The sequence below is a fragment of the Geotrypetes seraphini genome, chromosome 9 (assembly GCF_902459505.1).
Source record: "Geotrypetes seraphini chromosome 9, aGeoSer1.1, whole genome shotgun sequence".
Classification (NCBI taxonomy): domain Eukaryota; kingdom Metazoa; phylum Chordata; class Amphibia; order Gymnophiona; family Dermophiidae; genus Geotrypetes; species Geotrypetes seraphini.
This window is the reverse complement of record NC_047092.1, coordinates 157,931,035-157,951,710: the sequence shown is the minus strand read 5'-3', so window position 1 is coordinate 157,951,710 and position 20,676 is coordinate 157,931,035. Positions and strand designations below refer to the sequence as shown.

The 20,676-nt window shown below is 43.1% G+C and overlaps 2 protein-coding genes across 7 annotated transcripts in view; one reads left to right on the top strand and one right to left on the bottom strand.

Moving 5' to 3' along the window:
- MED12L (mediator complex subunit 12L) overlaps positions 1-20,676 on the bottom strand; it is a 388,873-nt gene that overhangs the window by 209,751 nt on the left and 158,446 nt on the right. The gene's annotated exons all lie outside the window — the stretch shown is intronic.
- Positions 531-20,591, top strand: GPR87 (G protein-coupled receptor 87). The gene is made up of 3 exons (XM_033957970.1): positions 531-732; positions 13,260-13,375; positions 19,349-20,591. The coding sequence occupies exons 2-3, from the start codon at positions 13,345-13,347 to the stop codon at positions 20,380-20,382; spliced, it is 1,065 nt and encodes a 354-aa protein (XP_033813861.1). The 5' UTR covers positions 531-732; positions 13,260-13,344; the 3' UTR covers positions 20,383-20,591.

Sequence of the window (20,676 nt, the reverse complement as noted above, 5' to 3'; positions counted from 1 at the left end):
GCATTCTAAGGCACCGGTCTCACACCTACGGAGGCACATAGCAACATGTATGGATGCGTAAGGCAGGTAGAGGCGTGGTTTGCACCGGAAGTTGCCTTATGCGTCCTTACGCATCATTATGTGCCTCCGTAGGCTTGAGATCAGTGTCCTGAATGTAAGCCTTAAATTTAAGGCGCCTGTACAAAAATAGGGGCCTGATTCTATAACACACACCTAGCAGTTGATTGACAACCATACAGCTGAACGCCTACAACGTAGATGCGTTACGTCGCAGTTTGTAGAATCAGGGCCTTACTGCCCCAGTGCCCCAAGTATACAAGCAATAAGTCCATTTCTCTAATGTACTAACAACTTGCTCTTTTTCATTCGATGACCAATTCTCCAGTCAGTGGTAATGCAAGTCAAACCATTTGCAGAGCTCTCTTGGATTTGTCAGTGAGTCATTCCTGCTGTTGAGGGATGTGGTTTGTCCTGGTTTGGGAGTGTTCAGAGACTCTCCCGACAGGTAGCTCAGAAAGCAAGCATGCCGAAAACAGCAGCATATTAACTTTCCAAGGTGCACTTGGTTAATAAGATTTAGCCAGTTCTATGGCAGAGAAAATTAAGAAGCAAAAGATTCACCTTTTAAACTTAGTAGAAAATGTAATACTGGAAACTGCTTTTAGAGATAATACAAAGGAGCTTTTAATCTGGACATACTCCAAATGACAAATGGATTGAGCACCATTACAGGTAAAGACCTTTACATTCTTTGGAAAAAAAAAAAAAATCACTCATTGGATATCATAATGCAAATATAGTAATTACTGTATATTGGTTTCTGATGCGAATCAAGATAAATGTAAGCAAACAATAGAGACAAATGAGAGCTAATCACATCAGGAAAAAAGTTTTGAATTCTTACTGTGTTACTCTTTGTTGTACTTTTCTTTGGTGTATAAAAAAAAAAAAAAAATACACATCTAAACTGTTTAATTTTTCTGACATTAGCTGTACATTTTAAGTGTCAATCTTTAAGCACTGGATTATTTTTAAAAAAAATTATATTATGTATAGGTTTCTTAACAAGATTATGTTGATAACTATGCTTTTTGTGAATTGTACATTCTGTTCTCAATGAGTGCTTCAGTTTTCCAGCGAATTCTGCAGATATGGGTGGTTATATTTACTGCTGTTGCTCAGGATTCATGTCAAAACCTGTTGAGGAGTCGTCACTGAGCATCGCTTAGCATGCATCCTGCTTTGCTCAGCTATTTCACATGCTTTATCCATCCTATTACCCATGCAAGCTCTAACAGCAAAACATTCCCCACCCCCACAAAAATAAAACACTTGGAGGGGCATTTTCGAAAGATATGTCTAAGTCCGATTCAGACCTATGGCGCTAGACATCCAAAGTCAGCAATACGAACATGTCTATTTTCGAAAGGCAAACCACCATACATCTAGAAATATATATATATATATATTTTTTTTTTTTTTAATCCTCTATCAGGACATCCAGGCCATTGGGATGCTCAGACCGCCAGGGCATCTATCTTTATACCACATTTTTGACCAAAATTTCATCCAAGTCCCAAGCGCCCAAAACAAGACCATTTAGACATGGGAGGGGGGGAGGTCAGTCCTGACTGGCCACCCAGACATGGCAACAGAGCAGTGGGGCACCTTAGAGGGCACTGCTGTGAACTTCACATAAAGGGTGCCAGATAAACATCTCACCAGAACTCCCGTATAGGTTATGGCGAGTCCCCCAAAACCTACTATACCCACCTGTCTACAACCCCAATAGCCCTTAAGGCTTCAGGTAGCACCTATATGGCAGTAGAGTAGGAGGGGGGTTGGTGGGCTCACACTTTCCATCATAAATGTAGTGATTAGAGTGGCTTATGGGACTTGCTACTCCTCTCTATGGTTCACTCGCCCACCCACCAGGCTACTTAAGACACCTGTGTGCAGCTCTACTAGGCTTTCCTATACCAAGTGCTGATGTTCTGGAAACAGGTATGTACATTTGCATTCTGATCTTTGTGGGTGTGAGGGGGGTCGATGAGCACTTGGGGAGTGTGGGGGTGTCATACCTTGATATATGCAGTAGTCATCTGGTCAGTTTGAGCTCTTAGACCCTTCAAAAAAAAAAAACGGTCTAGTTCCAAATGTAGAAGTTCATCCAGGATGTCTTGAAAAATGTTTGATTATTGCTGGAAGACATCGATGTCTAACCCACCCTTGAAACCGCACAAAGCCCACCCATAACACACCTCCACCACCCCATCTCGTGCTCTGAACATAGAGAGGATGGAACATCTTGCTAGACGTATAGAAAGACGGTTTTGATGATCAGCACTTGGGCGTTCTGGCAATTAGGATATGCAAGTGCTGATTTAGGTTGCTTTTCGATGTCTATGTTTTTTGATTATGGGCCCCATATTGTTCATGTATTTTGCCATTATAGATTGCTATCAAAGGCCCTCTTTTACAAAGTGGTGCTAGCGAGTGCTACAGGGCGAATGCTCCAAAGCCCAATCAACCCCTATGGGCATCGGAGAATTTACCATGTCAGCCCATGCTATAGGGTTTAGTAAAAGAGGCCCAAAGTAAAGTAAGTCAATAAGCAGACATGATCAACAGGGAAAATACTGGAAGAGTACCTGATTACTATTCAGTGTACAGTATTGTAAACTGCTTTGGGTGAATCTCTTCATGAAAACGTGGTTAATAAATCTAAATCAATAGAAAGTCCCTTTTTGAATTGATTGCATATGTTGGACTTGAATATCATATTTCCCCGAAAATAAGACAGTGTCATATTAATTTTGGGCCCAAAAGACGCACTAGTTTTTTTTTTCAGGGTATGCATATGATCATCTCTCCCTTCCTCTCCTTCACCCCAATTCTTCCTCTTTTCTTTCTCTCCCCCACATGTGCAGCATCTTTCCTCCCTCCCATCCCCCTGTGCAGCAGAAGTTTGACCGCTTCTATCCTTCCCTCCCTCTCATCTCTCGTGTGATCATAACTAGAGAATGACATGGTGACAAAATTCATCACCGTTCCCGTCCCCACGGAAAACCGTGGGAAACCATCTTCATGTCATTCTTTAAGGAGAGAGGGAAGAATCAGAGTAAATTGGGCACAACCACTGACCCACAAGCTTTGCTTTGAAGAATGCTGGTGTAGAAGGACTGAGGTTGAAATAGACACTAGAAAATGACATGGGATTATTTCCCGCGGTTATCCGAGGGACGGGAACGGTGATGAATTTTGTCACTGTGTCATTCTCTAATCATAACCTTTGCCCAGCTTCTATCCTTCCCTCCCTCCCATCCCTCGTGCATAAGAACATAAGAACTGCCATCTCCGGATCAGACCTTCGGTCCATCAAGTCCGGCGATCCGCACACGCGGAGGCCCTGCCAGGTGTACACCTGGCTTAATTTATAGTCCACCATATCCTTATATGCCTCTCTTAAGGAGATATGCATCTAGTTTGCTCTTGAAGCCTAGGATGGTCGATTCCGCAATAATCTCCTCTGGGAGGGCATTCCAGGTGTCAACCACTCTCTGAGTGAAACAGAACTTCCTGACATTAGTCCTGAACCTGTCCCCCCTTAGCTTCATTACATGTCCTCTAGTCCGTGTCAAATTGGACAATGTAAATAATCTTCTCTGCTCTATTTTGTCGATTCCTTTCAGTATTTTGAAGGTCTCGATCATATCCCCACGCAGTCTCCTTTTCTCAAGGGAGTGCAGCATAACCCTTGCCCAGCTTCTATCCTTCCCTCCCGCCCATCCCTTGTGCAGCATAACCCTTGCCCAGTTTCTATCCATCCTTCCCTCCCTCCCATCCCTTGTGTAGCAGAACCCTTGAGCACTCCATCCCCCCACCCCCACCGCCAAACCCCTGCTGATCCTCCATCCTTTCCTCCCCACCGACCACGAGCGAGCCCTACCTTGATCCACTCTAACAGGCTGCTTCGGCCTTGTCTGTCGGGGAATTCAATCTGCTGCATTTCTGATGATGACATCCCCGACGGACAAGGCCAAAGCAGCCTGTTTAGAGTGCTGCCGACCCGACACTGCTTTAGATCAAGGTAGGGCTCGCTCGCTCGCTCGCGGTCGGTGGGGAGAGAAGGATGGAGGTTCAGCAGGGGTTTGGCTGCGCAGTGGGAGTGGCAGCAGTGGGGGTGGGGCGGATTTAAGAGTTGCCAGTGAATCCCGGGAATAGGGCTTATTTTTGGGGTAGGTCTTATTTTCGGAAAAACACAGTAGTAGTTCAAAAGTCACAAAAAAGTTGCTATAAGGGAACACAGGAATAGGGCAAAAATTCCCTTGCGCTTCACGCTTAAATCCACTAAATATAAAGAAAATAATTATTCGTGGGGGATAGGGGCAGCGCCGGACGCGAATGGCGAAAAACCATGAATATCCGGCTCTGACCCACCCCCGCAACCCTCCCACCTTCCCAGCCTTACCTGGTGGTCTAGCGGGCTTTCGGGCCAGAAGCGATCTTCCTACGCTCCTGCCCCGTGCAGATCGCCATTAGGAAATGGCTACTGTGAGTTCCCGTAGTCTCTCGAGACTACGACGGGAACTCCCTACAGCTATTTCCTAATGGCGATCTGCACGGGGCAGGAGCGTAGGAAGATCGCTCCTGCCCCGAAAGCCTGCTAGACCACCAGATAAGGCCGGGATGCCAGGGGGAAGACTTAACGATGGGGTTTTTTTTCCTTTTTTCCCCCTCCCCAAAAAATCGCGAATATGTGAGATCGCGATTACCGAAACCACGAATGGGGAGGGGGAAGTGTAACTAATAAATAGTAAAAGCAGGGCCCTCAGTGTGAGGTGATAAGCTCTGTAAAACGGATCTGACAAACCCATTTAAAAGCTTAAACGAGTCAAGGCGAACACACAAAGTTTTCAGCCGCACACCATCACAGGAGCCCTGCTCGTGTGCTCATAACGTGTTCCCTTATAGCAACTTTTTTGTGTCTTCTGAAGTACCTTTGTGCTATATTTAGGGTTATTGAGATTGTGGACTTTAATAGTAGAGCAAAGAGTAGACCAAACACATATGTGGGGCAAAAATAATTTAATATGGCAAATACCCGGATATGGCCACATTTCACCCAAATATGTTGGGCTTTAATAACTACTGATTGAAACTATCTCTTTTCATCTGCATTCAGCATTTTCACTGCGTTGGTCATCTCTGCTCTTTGACTTCCTTTGTGGAGTTTTTTCTTCCTGTTTTGTTTGTACTTATCAAAGTAAAGCACCATTCTTATCTCAATGGATGGTTTTTGTTCCATTTATATTATATTTGCAGCTCATAAGCTCAGTTGTATCTAGGGAAATATGTCCAGCGTCCTCAGACTCTTTAAGGAATTCTAATTTCTTCTAAAATCCACAGTTCTATACTTGGGCACCTTCCTTTGGGGATCCTGATATCATGCAGTGAGAGCATATTTTGTAACGGCATCTGGGTACCCAGAATCCATTACAGAATTCTAGTGTAAGCCAGCACTGACATGCCTAAAGGCATAGCAAAGTTCCCATGCATCATCCATGCTCCTCCCATGTCCCACCCACATGACGACCCCCCCCCCCCCCTTGCTTGCACATGCTATGCCACTTATGCATGCCTCTATATAATGGCTCTTAATTGCTTTGTTGCCATTTATACAAAGCTACTCAAATCTTGGGGGATTAATTTCCATTTTTTGCCAATGACATCTAGCTACCTTTTTTTTTTTTCTTGGAAGACGATCAAGAATCAGCCATAAGGGAACTTAATAGCAAACTAAACCAATTAGGTAACTGGCCGCCTGAACATAATCTGGTACTTAATAGTGATAAAATATCAGCAATGTGAATCTCCCTTGGTCAAAAAAATATTGAGAGCTTTTCCAGAAATTCAAGGCACAAGGGTACAGCTTTCATCAAATGTAACTGTCTTGGGTGTCCATTGTGATTCCAACTTAAGCTTTAGTCAGTGACATAGTAAGGAGGGTGGGGGTCAGTCCATCCTGGGCTCTATTTTGGTGAGGGCACAGGCACCCATCCTCCTCTCTGCCACCCTTGCTGCTTCCCCCTCCCCCACCGCTGTGCGTGTGCACCACTTCCCTTCCTCCTTACCTCTGTAACATTCCTGGCACGAGCAGCAACCACCAACCTGCTGTCACGCCAGCATCATCGGCTCTTCCTCTGACACATCACTTCCTGGACCCGCACCTAGGAAGTGACATCAGAGGAAGAGCTGGTGCTGGCGCGACAGAAGATGGGGGGCTGCTGCTTGAACCAGGAACGTTACAGAGGTATGGGGAAAGGGAAGAGGCGCACATACGGCAGGAGGGGGGCCGGGAATGAGCATGAGGAGGTGGGGGGGCAGTGAAGAGGGCATCCCTCACCCTTGCTACGTCACTGGCTCTAGTCCTCAAATTGATCATGTTGTAAAGGTGAGTTTCTACCAATTGTGAATGTTGCGTCAATTAAACATGATAGAAACTTACAAGATCATGAAGGGTATAGACAAGGTAGAGAAGGACAGATTCTTCAGACTTGTGGGGGTATCAATAACAAGAGGTCACTCGAGGAAATTGAAGGGAAACAGATTCAGAACAAATGCTAGGAAGTTCTTCTTCACTCAGAGGGTGGTGGACACCTGGAACGCGCTTCTAGAGGAGGTGGTAGAGCAGAGTACGATTTTGGGGTTCAAAAAGGGATTGGACGAATTCCTGAAGGTAAGGGGAATTGAGGGGTATGGTTAGAGGGATACTATACAAGGCAAAATGTTGTATGTAAAAGATCACTAACAGGTCTTTGACCTGTAGGGCCGCCGCGGGAGCGGGCTGCTGGGCATGATGGACCTATGGTCTGACTCAGCAGAGGCGATGCTCATGTTCTTATGTTCTTAATACATGCTTTCCTAACACGTACGTAGGTCGGATTACTGCAATACCCTTTTTCTTGGCTTAAGCATATTGCTTGCAGTTGGTTCAAAATAATGCTGCCAGATTTTTGTCAGGCAGTAAAAGAGCAGATCATATCATTCCAGTGTTGCACAAACTACACTGGTTGCCTGTGGATCAGTGCATTAAGTTTAAATTGCTCCGCTACGGTGTTCAAAGCTTGGCATGCAAAATCTCCAATGTACTTAGCAAATAAGTTAACTAGATACTGTCCAGAGATCTTTGCGCTTCTCTTACAAGGAGCTATTTTGATTGCCAGGTCTTGCTCAAGTCAAATTAGATCTCACAAGAAATTGAGCTTTTCCCATATGTGGGTCCTGCTTTGTGGAATTCCTTGTTTGACAAGTTTTTTGATGGCATGATGTATTTGTTTTGTAGGAAACTATTGAAAATAGTATTGTTTCTTCAACACTACAGGGTATATTATAACTAAAAGGGTATTGCAGACTACTGTATGGATTCTTTTTTCTTGTCGATCTTGTTAAAAGCTGGTATTATTACAATATGCTGATGGAATTTGTTATCAAGTTGAATGAAGATTATTTTGCACTTGTATGTTTTAAATATACACTGCTGAATACTTATTTAAGTATTATTTATTTTATTCATATACCGCCTATTGTCTAAGGGATCCTTTTACTAAGCCGCGTTAGGGCTTTAACGCGTGGAATAGTGCGTGCTACATTGCCGCTAGACCTTAATGCCAGCATTGAGCTGGCATCAGTTCTAGAAGCGTAGCGCGCGGTAATTTCCTGAGTGCGCTAAAAACGCTAGCGCACCTTAGTAAAAGGGGCCCTAAGTGGTTTATATTCTGGTACTCAGTCATTTGTCCCCATCTCTCCCTGTGGGCTCAAAATCTATCAACGTACCTGGGGCAATGGAGGATTGAGTGACTTGCCCATAACCTCAGGCAGGGCTGAGGCTGTAGCTCTAACCACTAGGCCATGCCTTCCTCCTTATGTCAATAGTGGTAAAACGAGAAGAATAAATCCAGTCCAATCCACACTTATCTTTAAAAAAAAAAAAAAAAAAAAGTGCCCAAGTGGGATGTAATTTTAGGAGTGCAGTTACAGAACTTCCCTTAAAATTAAGTTCTTGAAGAGAAGGCAATTTGGCACTTATCAACGTCGACACTAAAAAGAATTTGCAGTTAAATGTATTCAAATATTACATCAAAAAAATACCACAAGCACAGGTTACACGGAGAATAAACTTCCTACAGTAAAATATGGAAATGATGCTTGTGTCATTGTGATCTAGAACTAGTGTTTCTCAAGTTGGTCCTGGAGCGCCCCCTATCCAGTCTGATGTTCGGGCTATCCACAATGAATAGGCCTGAGGCAGATTTGGATGCAATGGAGGAAGTGCATGCAAGTCCACTTCAGGCAGATTCATTATGGACACCCTGAAAACCAGACTGGATAGGGCAGTCTTCTTCAATGCAAGGCCCGAGTGCTAATGATGTCCCTTGAAGACCTCTTGGCAGCCCTCATCAACATTTTGGCTTTTTTTTTCTGCTACTCTTTCCCTCTCTAATGCCTGCTTGAAGAACGAGGCATTTCTGAATAGATGGAGAATGCATTTTAAAATTCCAACCTCCTTGAGGGGCAGATTCTATAAACAGTATCCCGATTGTAGGTGGCGGTAGGCGTCCTACCACTGTCTAACCAGCTAATCGGGATGCATGTTTTCTAAAAAAGAAAACCAAAATCCTGAGGCAGGCGCCTACACTCTAGGCGGCTGTCATGGTTAAGGGAGACATGTTGGGACACTTGAGCTCACCCAAGGCTGGACATGGGAATGGCGTTGCCCGGGAGTAGCCTTGGGGGAGCTTAAGCAGCCTTAGGCATCTCCCTAGGGCCGCAATAGATGCCTGAAATGTAGGCCAGCAAAATGCTGCCCTACATTTCAAATAGACACTGCCGCTGATCTGATCGTGGCAAGGAAATCCCCCCTGCAGCAATCAGCTGAGCAGCCGAGGCAGGGAGCCTCCTCCACGAAGTCCCCCAGCAGGAGGGATGCCCACTCCCTCCAGCTGCTGATCCCCATGAAGTATCTGTGCAAAAGGGATGCCCACTCCCTCCTGCCACCGAACCCTTTCCGAACCTTCCCGAACACTTTCCAAAGCTGCCAGGCAGGAGAAATGCCCACTCCCTACTAACCGTAACCCCCGAACCCTTTCTGAAGCAGCTGTGCAGGACGGATGCCCACTCCCTCCTACTCCCACCCCCACCCCTGTTGAAGACTGGCAGGAGAGATACCCATTCCCTCCTGTCACCCCCCCAGAACCCCCGATACCCTGTGAACAAGAACCCCCCCCCAACATCCCCCCAAGGGTGCAGGCTTCTCTACCCACACCTATGACCCCACCCCCATACCTTGGGGGTAGAGTTAGGGGTGCAGGACGAGGACCTGCAGCCTTGGGGAGGTGTGTCAGAGGAGATTCTTGTTCACGGGGTATTTGGGGTGTTCCAGGTGGTTCAGGGGAGTGGTGGCAGGAGGGAGTGGGCATCCCTCCTGCACAGTCACTTCAGAAAGGATTCAGGGGCTCCAAGGCAGGAAGGAGTGGGCATCCCTCCTACATGGCAGCTTTGTAAAGGGTTCAGGAGTTCAGGGGCAGAAGGGAGTGGGCATCCCTCTTACCTGGAAGCTTCAGGGGGGTTTGGGGGAGTGGCGGCAGGAGGGAGTGGACTTCTCTCCTGCCGGTTTTCAACAGGGGGGGTGGGGGTATGAAGGAGTTGGCATCCCTCCTGCCCGGACGCTTTGGAAAGGGTACGGGTTTCAGGGACAGGAGAGGCATTACTCCTGCTGGAGGAATTTGGGGGGTCCCTGCCATGGCTGCTCACCTGATGGCAAGGTATCCCTCAGCGATTCTATAACTGGCGCCTGTGACATGGGGCGTCAGTTAAGAGAATCGGGGTGGTTAAGTGGGGTTAGGCATCTGTCCCTTAGGGCAGACACGTTTTTGTATAGGACACCGGTGTGAAATTCTCAGCCACTTTTTAGGCAGCTGCTGAGACCGGCGTCCTATACAGAATCTGCCCTGTGTGTCTTAAGGGCTTTGATAATGAGTCCCTTAACCATCTAAATGACACTTTTTAAAGACAGAATTGTGTTTTATGTAGTCCAATTGGGCCTTTTAATTTAAACGGTTGGGCGTTGAAAACCGGCATTTTAACTGCATAAGTGCTAACTCCACCTTCAGATCACCCACAAAATAGCCAGCTTAGAGTTTAGTGGCACTAATTGGTTAAGTGCAACGGAATGTCAGCCCCGCAGAAGTGATTTAACTGGCCCGTAGTTATTCCTAACTGGTTAAATCACTTTGAATAGTGACCCCTGGATTTTAACTGAATATTTTTGTTTTATTTATCTATCTATCACATTTATAATCTGCCTATGCTCAGGCGGAGCACAACTGAACATTAAAAAAAAAGGCTAAATTTAAAATAAATTCCAAAATATCAGAAAAAAAAAGTAAAGGAAAATGAATATTTTCACCCTGGTTCCTATAATATTGACCAATATCAACATTTTCTAAATATTTTTAACATTCTGTGACTGAGTTCAAGGAAGCGTGGGATGAACACAGAGGATCTAGAATCAGAAAATAATATTAAAAATTGAACTAAGGCCAGTTCTGGGCAGACTTGCACGGTCTATGTCTGTATATGGCCATTTGAGGGAGGATGGGCTGGCGAGGGCTTCAATGGCTGGGAGGGTTTAGATGGGCTGGAGTAGGTTTTAATGGCGATTTCGGCAGTAGGAACCCAAGCACAGTACCAGGTAAAGCTTTGGATTCTTGCCCAGAAATAGTTAAGAAGAAAAAAATTTAAATCGAATCAGGTTTGGCAGACTGGACGGACCATTCGGGTCTTTGTCTGCCGTCATCTACTGTGTTACTATGTTACTATTCTCAATGAGGTCTAGAAATAAACATTCTTCCTAATGGGAAGAAATTTTCAAACCATGTTGGTGGTTTTAATATATACGTTAAGCAAATTTCCAAAGATAATTTATGCACAAAATTAGCAAATGAAAAGTATGTATGTTTTTTCCATGTCTTGTGCCAGTTTTCATGGGCTGCCAGCTATTTAGATGCTTTGCTTTTCAAATTTGCAGCCACCAAACAGATACATTTTGCACATACATGTGAATTTCTGGCCAAAATTTATCCAGGTAACTTGAAGAGGAGCCAGGGTTGTACAAGGTACTGAGCTAAAAACTGTGGGGCCGATATTCAGACGGCGGGAGGCAGGCCAGCTGCCTAACTCCCATGGTCAGCACTGACTGTGGATATTCTAGAGAATGAAACGGTGACAAAATTCATCACCGTTCCCGTCCCCGCGGATAACCGTGGGAAATAATCCCATGTCATTTTCTAGTGTCTATTTCAACCTCGGTCCTTCTATACCAGCATTCTTCAAAGCAAAGCTTGCGGGTCAGTGGTTGTGGCCATTCATACTCTGATTCTTATGTGAGCCAAGGATAATGAAGCCATTGTGACATCACTGATGTGATTGGCTCTTAGGCACTGGTGGAATGAGGCATTATGACATCACAATATCTGCTCTGGATACCAGAGACTGTCATTCTGTAGTGTCAATCTCAACCTCAATCCTTCTACACCAGCATTCTTCAAAGCAAAGCTTGCGGGTCAATGGTTGTGGCCATTCATACTCTGATTCTTCCTTCTCTCCTTAAATAATGACATGAAGATGGTTTCCCGCGGTTATCCGCGGGGACGGGAACTGTGATGAATTTTGTCACAGTGTCATTCTCTAATTCAATGCAGGACTGTTTCCAGCGGCCAGCACTGCATATCCAGGAGATTTTTGGCTAGTGTAAAGTTAGTCAGCTAATCCATATTCAGTGCTAGTTGGTTAAGTTGACAGCGGCCAAAAGACAGGAATGCTATTTACGTGGCTCCCATTTGGCTGCTAAATTTAATAATAATAATAATAACTTTATTTTGTATACCGCCATACCCAGGGAGTTCTAGGCGGATCACATCAGTTAGATAAGTTACAATGAATTTGTTGAAGTTAGCAGGATAAGAATGTACAAGTCAAGAAGTTAGCAGGTTAGGAATGTACAATAAGGAGTAGGTGGAGATTTCAGTACATTGATGGAGGGGGTGAGAGAGGTGGAAGAGGGGGCAATTAAGGGTTCTGTCTGTGGAATAAGTGAGTTTTGAGTTGTTTCCTGAAGTCGAGGTAGGTGGGGGCATCGAGCACAATTTGGCCGCTCAGTGCTGAAAATTGCCAGTTTACTGCGCAATATAACTGGTGAACTTTTAGCCACTAGCCACAGATATTCAGTGGATCGAATATTCGCATACCCCAACAATAAAGGCCTGCCACTATAAAAGATTCCTGCCCAGAACCCTCGCCTTCCAGACAGGCAAATGGAACGATTGGCTGAGTAACGTTATCACGCACTCCTCAACCTAGCTCAGTTTTAGAAAATTGATAAAAACGAGTTTGTTCAATCGATTTGTAAACTAAGAATTTCATAGCACTGCAAATTCAACCATTAACCTTAAGAACTGTATAGCTTCCTACTTCTTCCGTTCTATAAGATTGAATAGATGTATTTGAATTGTTGACCTCTTCGCTGATTGTCCAGCACTTCTTGTTGTAAACCGCCTCGAACTTTTCATGGCTTTGGCGGTATATAAAAATAAAATTATTATTATTATTAAAGGGGTTATGTGCTATTTAACCGGTCAGCGCTGAATATCAGCTGGTGTGTGTTTAATGGCAAATATTCAACTGCTATCTGCATAACTTTATCCATATAAGAACTGCATAAATAACGGTCCTAACTTTAAATAAATATCTGTTTAAGTCTGAACTACATAGTCAGTGATCCTACTTATAAGAATATATTGGACACCATGCCACAGACAGGTATCCAGATACGTTATCTTTATGTAGCATTTTTAAGACTGTACCCAAAAATTTATTTAAGAATTTAAGATAACACTGACTGCACACCAATCTAGCCGCCAGCAATCGGCATCACAGATTCGGATGCCTCTACAACAGGGGTGTCAAAGTCCCTCCTCGAGGGCCGCAATCCAGTCGGGTTTTCAGGATTTCCCCAATGAATATGCATGAGATCTATTAGCATACCATGAAAGCAGTGCATGCAAATAGATCTCATGCATATTCATAGGGGAAATCCTGAAAACCCGACTGGATTGCGGCCCTCGAGGAGGGACTTTGACACCCCTGCTCTACGACCTTAATCAAGCACCTACTTATTCTTCTTTGTGTTCTTGCCTCAGAGGTTACAAGTGGTGCCGTTTGCTCAGAGGCTGGATCTCGCACAAGCCCATCTACAAAATTTCGACTGGAATCAGCAAGAAAACAATGAGACTCGACGAAGCAAACAAGTTGTCAGGTAAACAATGTTTTTCTCCATACTTAACCTATCTCACCATTATGCATGCATTCTATTTGACGTACAAGAAATAAAAAATGGTTTAATTTTCCCTAATTCCTGTCTAGTATGCCAGATAAGCAGCTAAAACCATCAACCACGGTTGCATGCATCATGCCAGATGCAGGCTGGCCCACCCAGATGAGCAATCCCAGGCTCACCACACCAAAAGATTACATCCTGTCAATACATGCATAAAGCACGAATTGAAAGTACTTTTCCCTTAGTCTTCAGCTATTAACACTTTTTTTTGTTACTTCTTTTTCATGTTTTATTACAATGAAGAGTTTTAGTGGCCTTTAGTCCTAGAGAAAATTGGATTCTTTGCAGTTACTGGCCCAACATCATACTGCATTATCTAAAAAAAGCCTAGATCTCAAAAATTTGTGTATCATCATCTAATATCGAGGGTATTTTTCAAGATAAAATTGATGCCACTTTACTGGTTTAGTTTGGATCACTATATACTTGAGAAAAATGGCCCTTCCAGACCTGGAAACACGGATATTATAATAAGTGGAGAAAAAGACCTCAGACACATGGGCACCATCCTGTTACTCAGAGCATTCAAAGGCAGGGGCCTAAAACGCCGTTTGGGGGGAGGATGGGCTGGAGAGGGCTTCAATGGCTGGGAGGGTGTAGATGGGCTGGAGTGGGTTTTGACGGAGATTTTGGCAGTTGGAACCCAAGCACAGTACTGGAGTAGAGCTTTGGATTCTTGCCCAGAAATAGCTAAGAAGAAAAAAATTTTAAATTGAATCAGGTTGGGCAGACTGGATGTACCATTCGGGTCTTTATCTGCCGTCATCTACTATGTTACTATAAGTCAGAAAAATATGCCACTTAATCATGAGCTGCAGCTTCCAGGCACAGAAAAAGCCCATACGCAAAAGGGCAGGAACATTTAATCAAAGTTCAATAGCACTCATCTCAGTAACTGGTCGCCATTCTTCAGACAGAATCCTTACAAAGGCTTTTCGCAGAAGCTACAGAGCATGAAAAATTTTCAGCTCCCAGTACATAACGTGACATAATAATGCATTTTTTTAATATTCCGCAATAACCTTAATAAGAGAACTACAGATTTAAAATAGCTGCTATGTACAATGTGGTACTAAGTAATGCCATCTGACACCACTTGTTGATGACATAAAAAATATGATAAAAATATCCAAAAAATCAAGAAAAGGATGCCCAAAATAAATCACAAAAAATTGCACCCTCCAAAATACAGGACAAAAAAGTCACCTTTCTTTACAAAAAGGGAGAAAAGACCTCAGTGTCTAATAGGGGCTCTTTAAGCTTCCCATATAGACAGGCTAGTTTTAAACAGAATTTAATCCTAGCAGACACATCCTTGGTCAGAAAAACTCCCAATTAGTAAGTGAACCTCTATTCTAATTTTCTAATAGTTTTATATATTTTCTTATAATTTTATATATTTTTTTAAACTTTTCTTCAAACAACAATTGTCAAAAATAGAAGTCACTTATCTGAGCACTTCGATATTCAGGTGTAGTCCTGGAGTAAAGCAAGCAGGAAAAACTGCTCTATGGAAAAAAGCTATCAGTCAAAACATTCTTCCAAAATATCCAACAGGGGCCCCTGTTTCGCAACAAAATGCTTCGTCAGGGATTTGAGCGATCACACACCCGCTTCCACTCCTGGAAGCCCCTATTAGACACTGAGGTCTTTTCTCCCTTTTTGTAAAGAAAGGTGACTTTTTTGTCCTGTATTTTGGAGGGTGCAATTTTTTGTGATAAAAAATATGATCCCAGGAAGGTAACGTAACAAACAGCGAAGGAAGACTCTGGTGCTTACTATGTGAGACGTAGCAATTTGCTCTGCGAGCGGGCGTCGCGATTCATAATAGAAAGGCAGGCCTTGTGTCTAAATGCACAACTTCCTCCAAACGAGCAAAATTTCGAGGAAACCGTTTGGAGGAAATTGTGTATTTAGGTACGAGGCCGACCTTTCTCTCACGAATCGCTACGCCCGCTCGCAGAGCAAATTGCTTACGTCTCACATAGTGATATAGGATAGTTGTAAGAAGGCAGCAGGCGTCAACCTGCTTATAGACTCCTGAGGCAGGCCTTGCTGGGGCCGAAACACGGTCGTGTCGAGTCAAGTTATATCAATAAAAGACGTTTTGAGCACCAGAGTCTTCCTTCACTGTTTGGCACTTTCCAGGTTTTGGGAAGTAATCATCGCCTGTTCTTCCGAGACCCAAGAAGATAACCCCCACACACACCACTAATACTGCACAATCAAGGATGGAAAACAAGTTTGTGGGTCCCTAGGCCATGTAGCACACAGGGCCTCCTCCCCCTTCTGCAACTACTAAGTACGCAGTCCTACTATTCATTATACAAGGAATATAGAGAGTCCAAAGGAGAGCAACGAAACTGGTAAGAGGGCTGGAACACTGCCCATATGCCGAGAGGTTGGATAGGCTGGGGCTCTTCTCTCTGGAAAAAAGGAGGCTCAGGGGTGATATGATAGAGACCTTCAAGATCATGAGGGGCATAGAGAGGGTGGATAGGGACAGATTCTTCAGGCTGAAGGGGACAACAGGTACGAGGGGGCATTCAGAGAAACTGAAGGGAGATAGGTTCAAAACGAATGCAAGGAAGTTTTTTTTCACCCAAAGGGTCGTGGACACTTGGAATGCGCTACCGGAGGACGTGATTGGGCAGAGTACGGTACAAGGATTCAAACAGAGACTGGACGGATTCCTGAGGGATAAAGGGATCGTGGGATACTGAGAAAGCTAACCAGAAAATAAGTATAGAAACCCGACCAGGTCGTGCATGTGCAAGACCGGAGGGCTAGGACTTTGATGGGAAGATAGGACTCAATAGGAAACCAAGGTGGCATGGGGGCCCCTTCTGGTGATTTGGACAGGTCGTGACCTGTTTGGGCCGCCGCGGGAGCGGACTGCTGGGCAGGATGGACCTATGGTCTGACCCGGCGGAGGCACTGCTTATGTTCTTATGTTCTTATACGCACAACATTTTTTAAACATTTATTTAAACAATATGATTCTTTATCTATTTCCTTTCAAAGTTTGTGCTTAGCAGCGCCACTTAAAGGCTTACCATCCATTTAGCAATAATAGTATAGACAACAAAATGTCAGTGACAAATGATGTCAATTTATTTATTTAAAAACTTTTTTTATACAGTTTACAAAAAAACCTTTAAATGACATAAGTGGAAGTAAGTTGCATAGCGTACAAACGGAAGAAAAAATATTTTGCTTGGTGAAGTTACTATGGGATCCTTTTACTAAGGCACGCCAGCCATTTTTGCACGCTAACACATCCATTTTAGTCTATGGATGTGCTAGCGTTTAGTGCACGCTAAAACGGCTAGCACCCCTTAGTAAAAGGACCCCTATGTATGTTATAAGGTACTGACATGAGAATAATAAATGGTAAACAGCAGAGTTTCAATTGAGTTCATAGATTTATGCTCCTAAAAATCACAGCCACTAGACTGTACTGGTAAACTGTTATGCAAACTCTACCTTGATAATGAGAAGCCCCCCCCCCCCAGGTCTTTGGCCCAATAAGCCTGTGCAGGGATCCATCACTTTAATTCAGGGATCCAGCATTTTAATTCAGGGTTCCTATCCTCTTGTCTCCAGACCTTGTCACATCTACACCATGTCGGTGAGCCTAGCCGCTGTGCACTGTGTCCTACAACAAATATCTACATCCCTCACCCAATATCACTGCTTCACCAGCCACTCTCTCTCTCCCTTCCTATTGCAACTGGCTCCAGCAGCAGTTTATGTCGTCTGGCTCAACTCACCCAGAATGCTCTACCAACCCACTGCCTGACTCTAGGATATGCCTTTTGCGTGGCGGCAGCTGAGATCTTGAAAAGGCTGCGCCCCTCTGAAACCTGCCTCTGCTGCCGCCAATTCTAATAATAATATCTGGCCAGTTCTTAAAGGGAACAGCTTCCAAAGCACCTCAGCTCTTTAATACCTGATTGTGGCATGCTAGTTAAATTAGTTAGTTAAAAATTTTATATCCTCTCTCCGACAGTCCTAGGTGGGTAATATTTTTTTTTAACATACACAATAAGAACACGTACAAATTTCAAAATAAAATTTGTGCCTCAATAAAAATGCAAACATGACCACAAATGATATCCTAACACTTAACCAGATAAATGAAAATGTCTAAGACAACCTTTTACTAAGCTACAGGAAGTACTAACACATGCATACCACACATTAAAGAGCATTACCACAGTGTGCTCAGGCATCCCACACTATTTTTTTTACATGTGCTACTCACATGCTAAACAATAAAATATATTATATAGAGTAGGGAGTGCGTTTGGGGGCAGAGAGTGGGCATGGTTATGTTTATGGTTATTCTTAGCTTCCATACCGCTACTAATGACTGGGGAGTCAATTCAGAGCGGTTTACATGAGCTTCTGTACTGATGTTACCATACAGAGTTACAAAGAGCTTCTGCGAGGTGTTACACTACATGGGCTCCATATACTAGTGGTACAGTAAATGAGACACAGTTGAAGGATAAAATTGTCTTTGTTTAGACAACGTTCAAGAGTATCTGCAAAGAACCCAGCAGCAGCCATGCAATATCAAATGCAAAACTATAATAAGTCAAAGCTGATGAAAATAGCTAACAATAGTTACATTTTAGAAAAAAAAAATTTGAAGGCAAAATCTATGTTTAAATGTTAATGCGTGTTAGCACTTGGGCACAGCGACATGCTGATTAGCGCATGGCTAGCATGAGAGCCTTTACCGCCCAGTGAAGGGCTCACACCAATAGGAAAATTAGTGCATGTCCATTATTGCAAGCATGAAAATAGAGGCCATTTTACAGCCATGATATAAGTGACCTCAGTGCAGGAAACCCATGTGGAAATCATAGCACAGGCCACTTTTTAGTGTAGCTTATTAAAAGGGCTTCTACATGTTTGGGATGGTATATATTATCTCAAGAAGCACAAGTGCAATTTTTTTTGGGGGGGGGACGACGACACATTTTTTGCTTTTCCCTTGGATTTCCTGGGATTTGGCACCATCAGCCTTCATTTGCACCTATTTAGGGATTCTGTCCCTCTATTCTATATCATTTTTCCAACTTACTTTAGTCCGCTCACTACAGACAGCCCCCAGCCAGGACAAAGGCACCGGGGCAGTTTCTGGAAAACTGCAGTCATCTGGCCACTAGGTTTTGCTATTGCACAATGACCACAACTTCCTCCTTCATGAAAGGATAGTAAACACTTCCTCCACAAAGGTCCAGCAGTTTCAGGGAGTGGGAAAACTCAAGTCCGCTATTATACTCTGGTCCCTTACACTATAGTGCACAGCACAATCACTGAGCCATCAACTAGCCCAATGATTTAACCGATTAGGATGTTATAAATTTTTATCAAACACTATACATCAGAGCTTAAACATTTCAATAGAACGTTATTCTTGCAATTTACAATACAGGTATAAATTCTGAAACTATGAAAGGCATTTTAGAAGGCACGTGAGGAGAATTCCAACATCCAAGATCGGGTGTATGGAATTCTCAGCTATTTTATAAGAAGTCCTGCAAATTACATTATTTTCATGCTTATACAGATTATCGTTAATACCATGAAGTTCCAAGCAGTTTACAATTAAAGAGAGAACCAAGGCAGTCACTTGGGAAGTACATGAAACTTAACTAAAAGTACAAAATATAAAATGCACCAACTGTGAAAATGCTGCAAAGCCCATTAACATAGCTCTGCACTAGTAGTTAACATATGTAAACTGGGTGTTAACGGGGAAATAGGACTTAAGCCAACATATTTCTGAATAACTTTTTAGATGTGAGATATGTCCATGTTCTTATCAGATCAATTATAGCAACTTATCCAAACAATTTCTTTCTATCACCTCTACAGAATACCAGCTGGATCAAGAGGATATGATATTACTGAATTCTACAACAGATCTACAAATGAATTCTACCCATGGCAGTGAACTCATAAGAATTGGCCTCCCTGTCCTTTATCTGATCATATTTCTGGGGAGTATCGTACTAAACACCTTAGCTCTATGGATTTTTTTCCACATCAGAAGCAAAACAAGCTTCATTTTCTATCTCAAAAACATTATGGTAGCAGATCTTTTAATGACACTGACTTTCCCATTCAAAATCATCCAAGCTTCAGGACTCGGACCATGGAACTTTAACGTCTTCCTCTGTCGATACTCTATGGTTTTGTTTTATACCAACATGTACATTAGTATTGCATTTCTTGGACTAATTAGCGTTGATCGATATCTCAAAGTGGTCAAACCATTTGGGAGTTCTAAAATGTACAATATCAATTTTACAAAGAGTTTGTCTGTAGGAATATGGGTTGGTATGGCCACGTTGGCCTTGCCAAACATAATTCTTACAAACGTTCAACCAACAAGAGACAACATAGAGGACTGTATAAAACTTAAAAACCCTTTGGGAGTAAAATGGCATGAGGCGGTCATTTATGTTGACATGTGTTTGTTTGTAGTTGTATTGATTGGACTCATTGTATGTTACATTTCAATATCCAAGCACATATACAAATCCAGTAAACAATTTATTAGTCCTTCAAGTAGGAGAAGAAAACATAATCAAAGTATACGTGCAGTTGTGGCTGTTTTTTTCACCTGTTTTCTACCATATCATCTATGTAGAATCCCTTTTACGTTTAGCCAGTTAGATAAAAACTTAAATGAGCCTGCAAACAGGGTTCTGTACTATTGCAAGGAGTCTACCCTCTTTCTCTCTGCATGCAACGTATGTCTTGATCCCATCATCTATTTTTTCATGTGTAAATCGTTTTCACAAAGGCTCTTTAACAGATCAGGTATCAGATCCAGGAGTGAAAGTATTCGATCACTTCAGAGCATCAGAAGATCAGAGGTACGAATGTACTGTGAATACCCTTAACTGTATCCTCCAACCTGGTATCCTGTCCTGACTGTTTAGATTGTAAGCTCTTTGGAGCAGGGACTGTCTCCTTCATGACTCTGTACAGTGCTGCTGGTAACAATCTAGAAATAATAGTAGTAGTAATACACGGAAGTATAAGACCATCATTACATCCCCATTTTCTTTGTATGAATGAGTTTGTACAGTATATATATTATGTAAATATTAAATAAATATGTGGACTACAGATTTAATCCAAACTCCATCCTTATTTTGGGGTAAACTTCTATTTTTTTTTTTGCTAACAGCCTT

What these genes read in the sequence shown, in the direction of transcription:
- GPR87 (XM_033957970.1), top strand. Translation starts at nt 13,345, where the DNA reads ATGAGACTCGACGAAGCAAACAAGTTGTCAG. An exon ending in CGAAGCAAACAAGTTGTCAG is followed by an intron (nt 13,376 to 19,348) that starts GTAAACAATGTT and finishes TCACCTCTACAG; the next exon opens with AATACCAGCTGGATCAAGAG.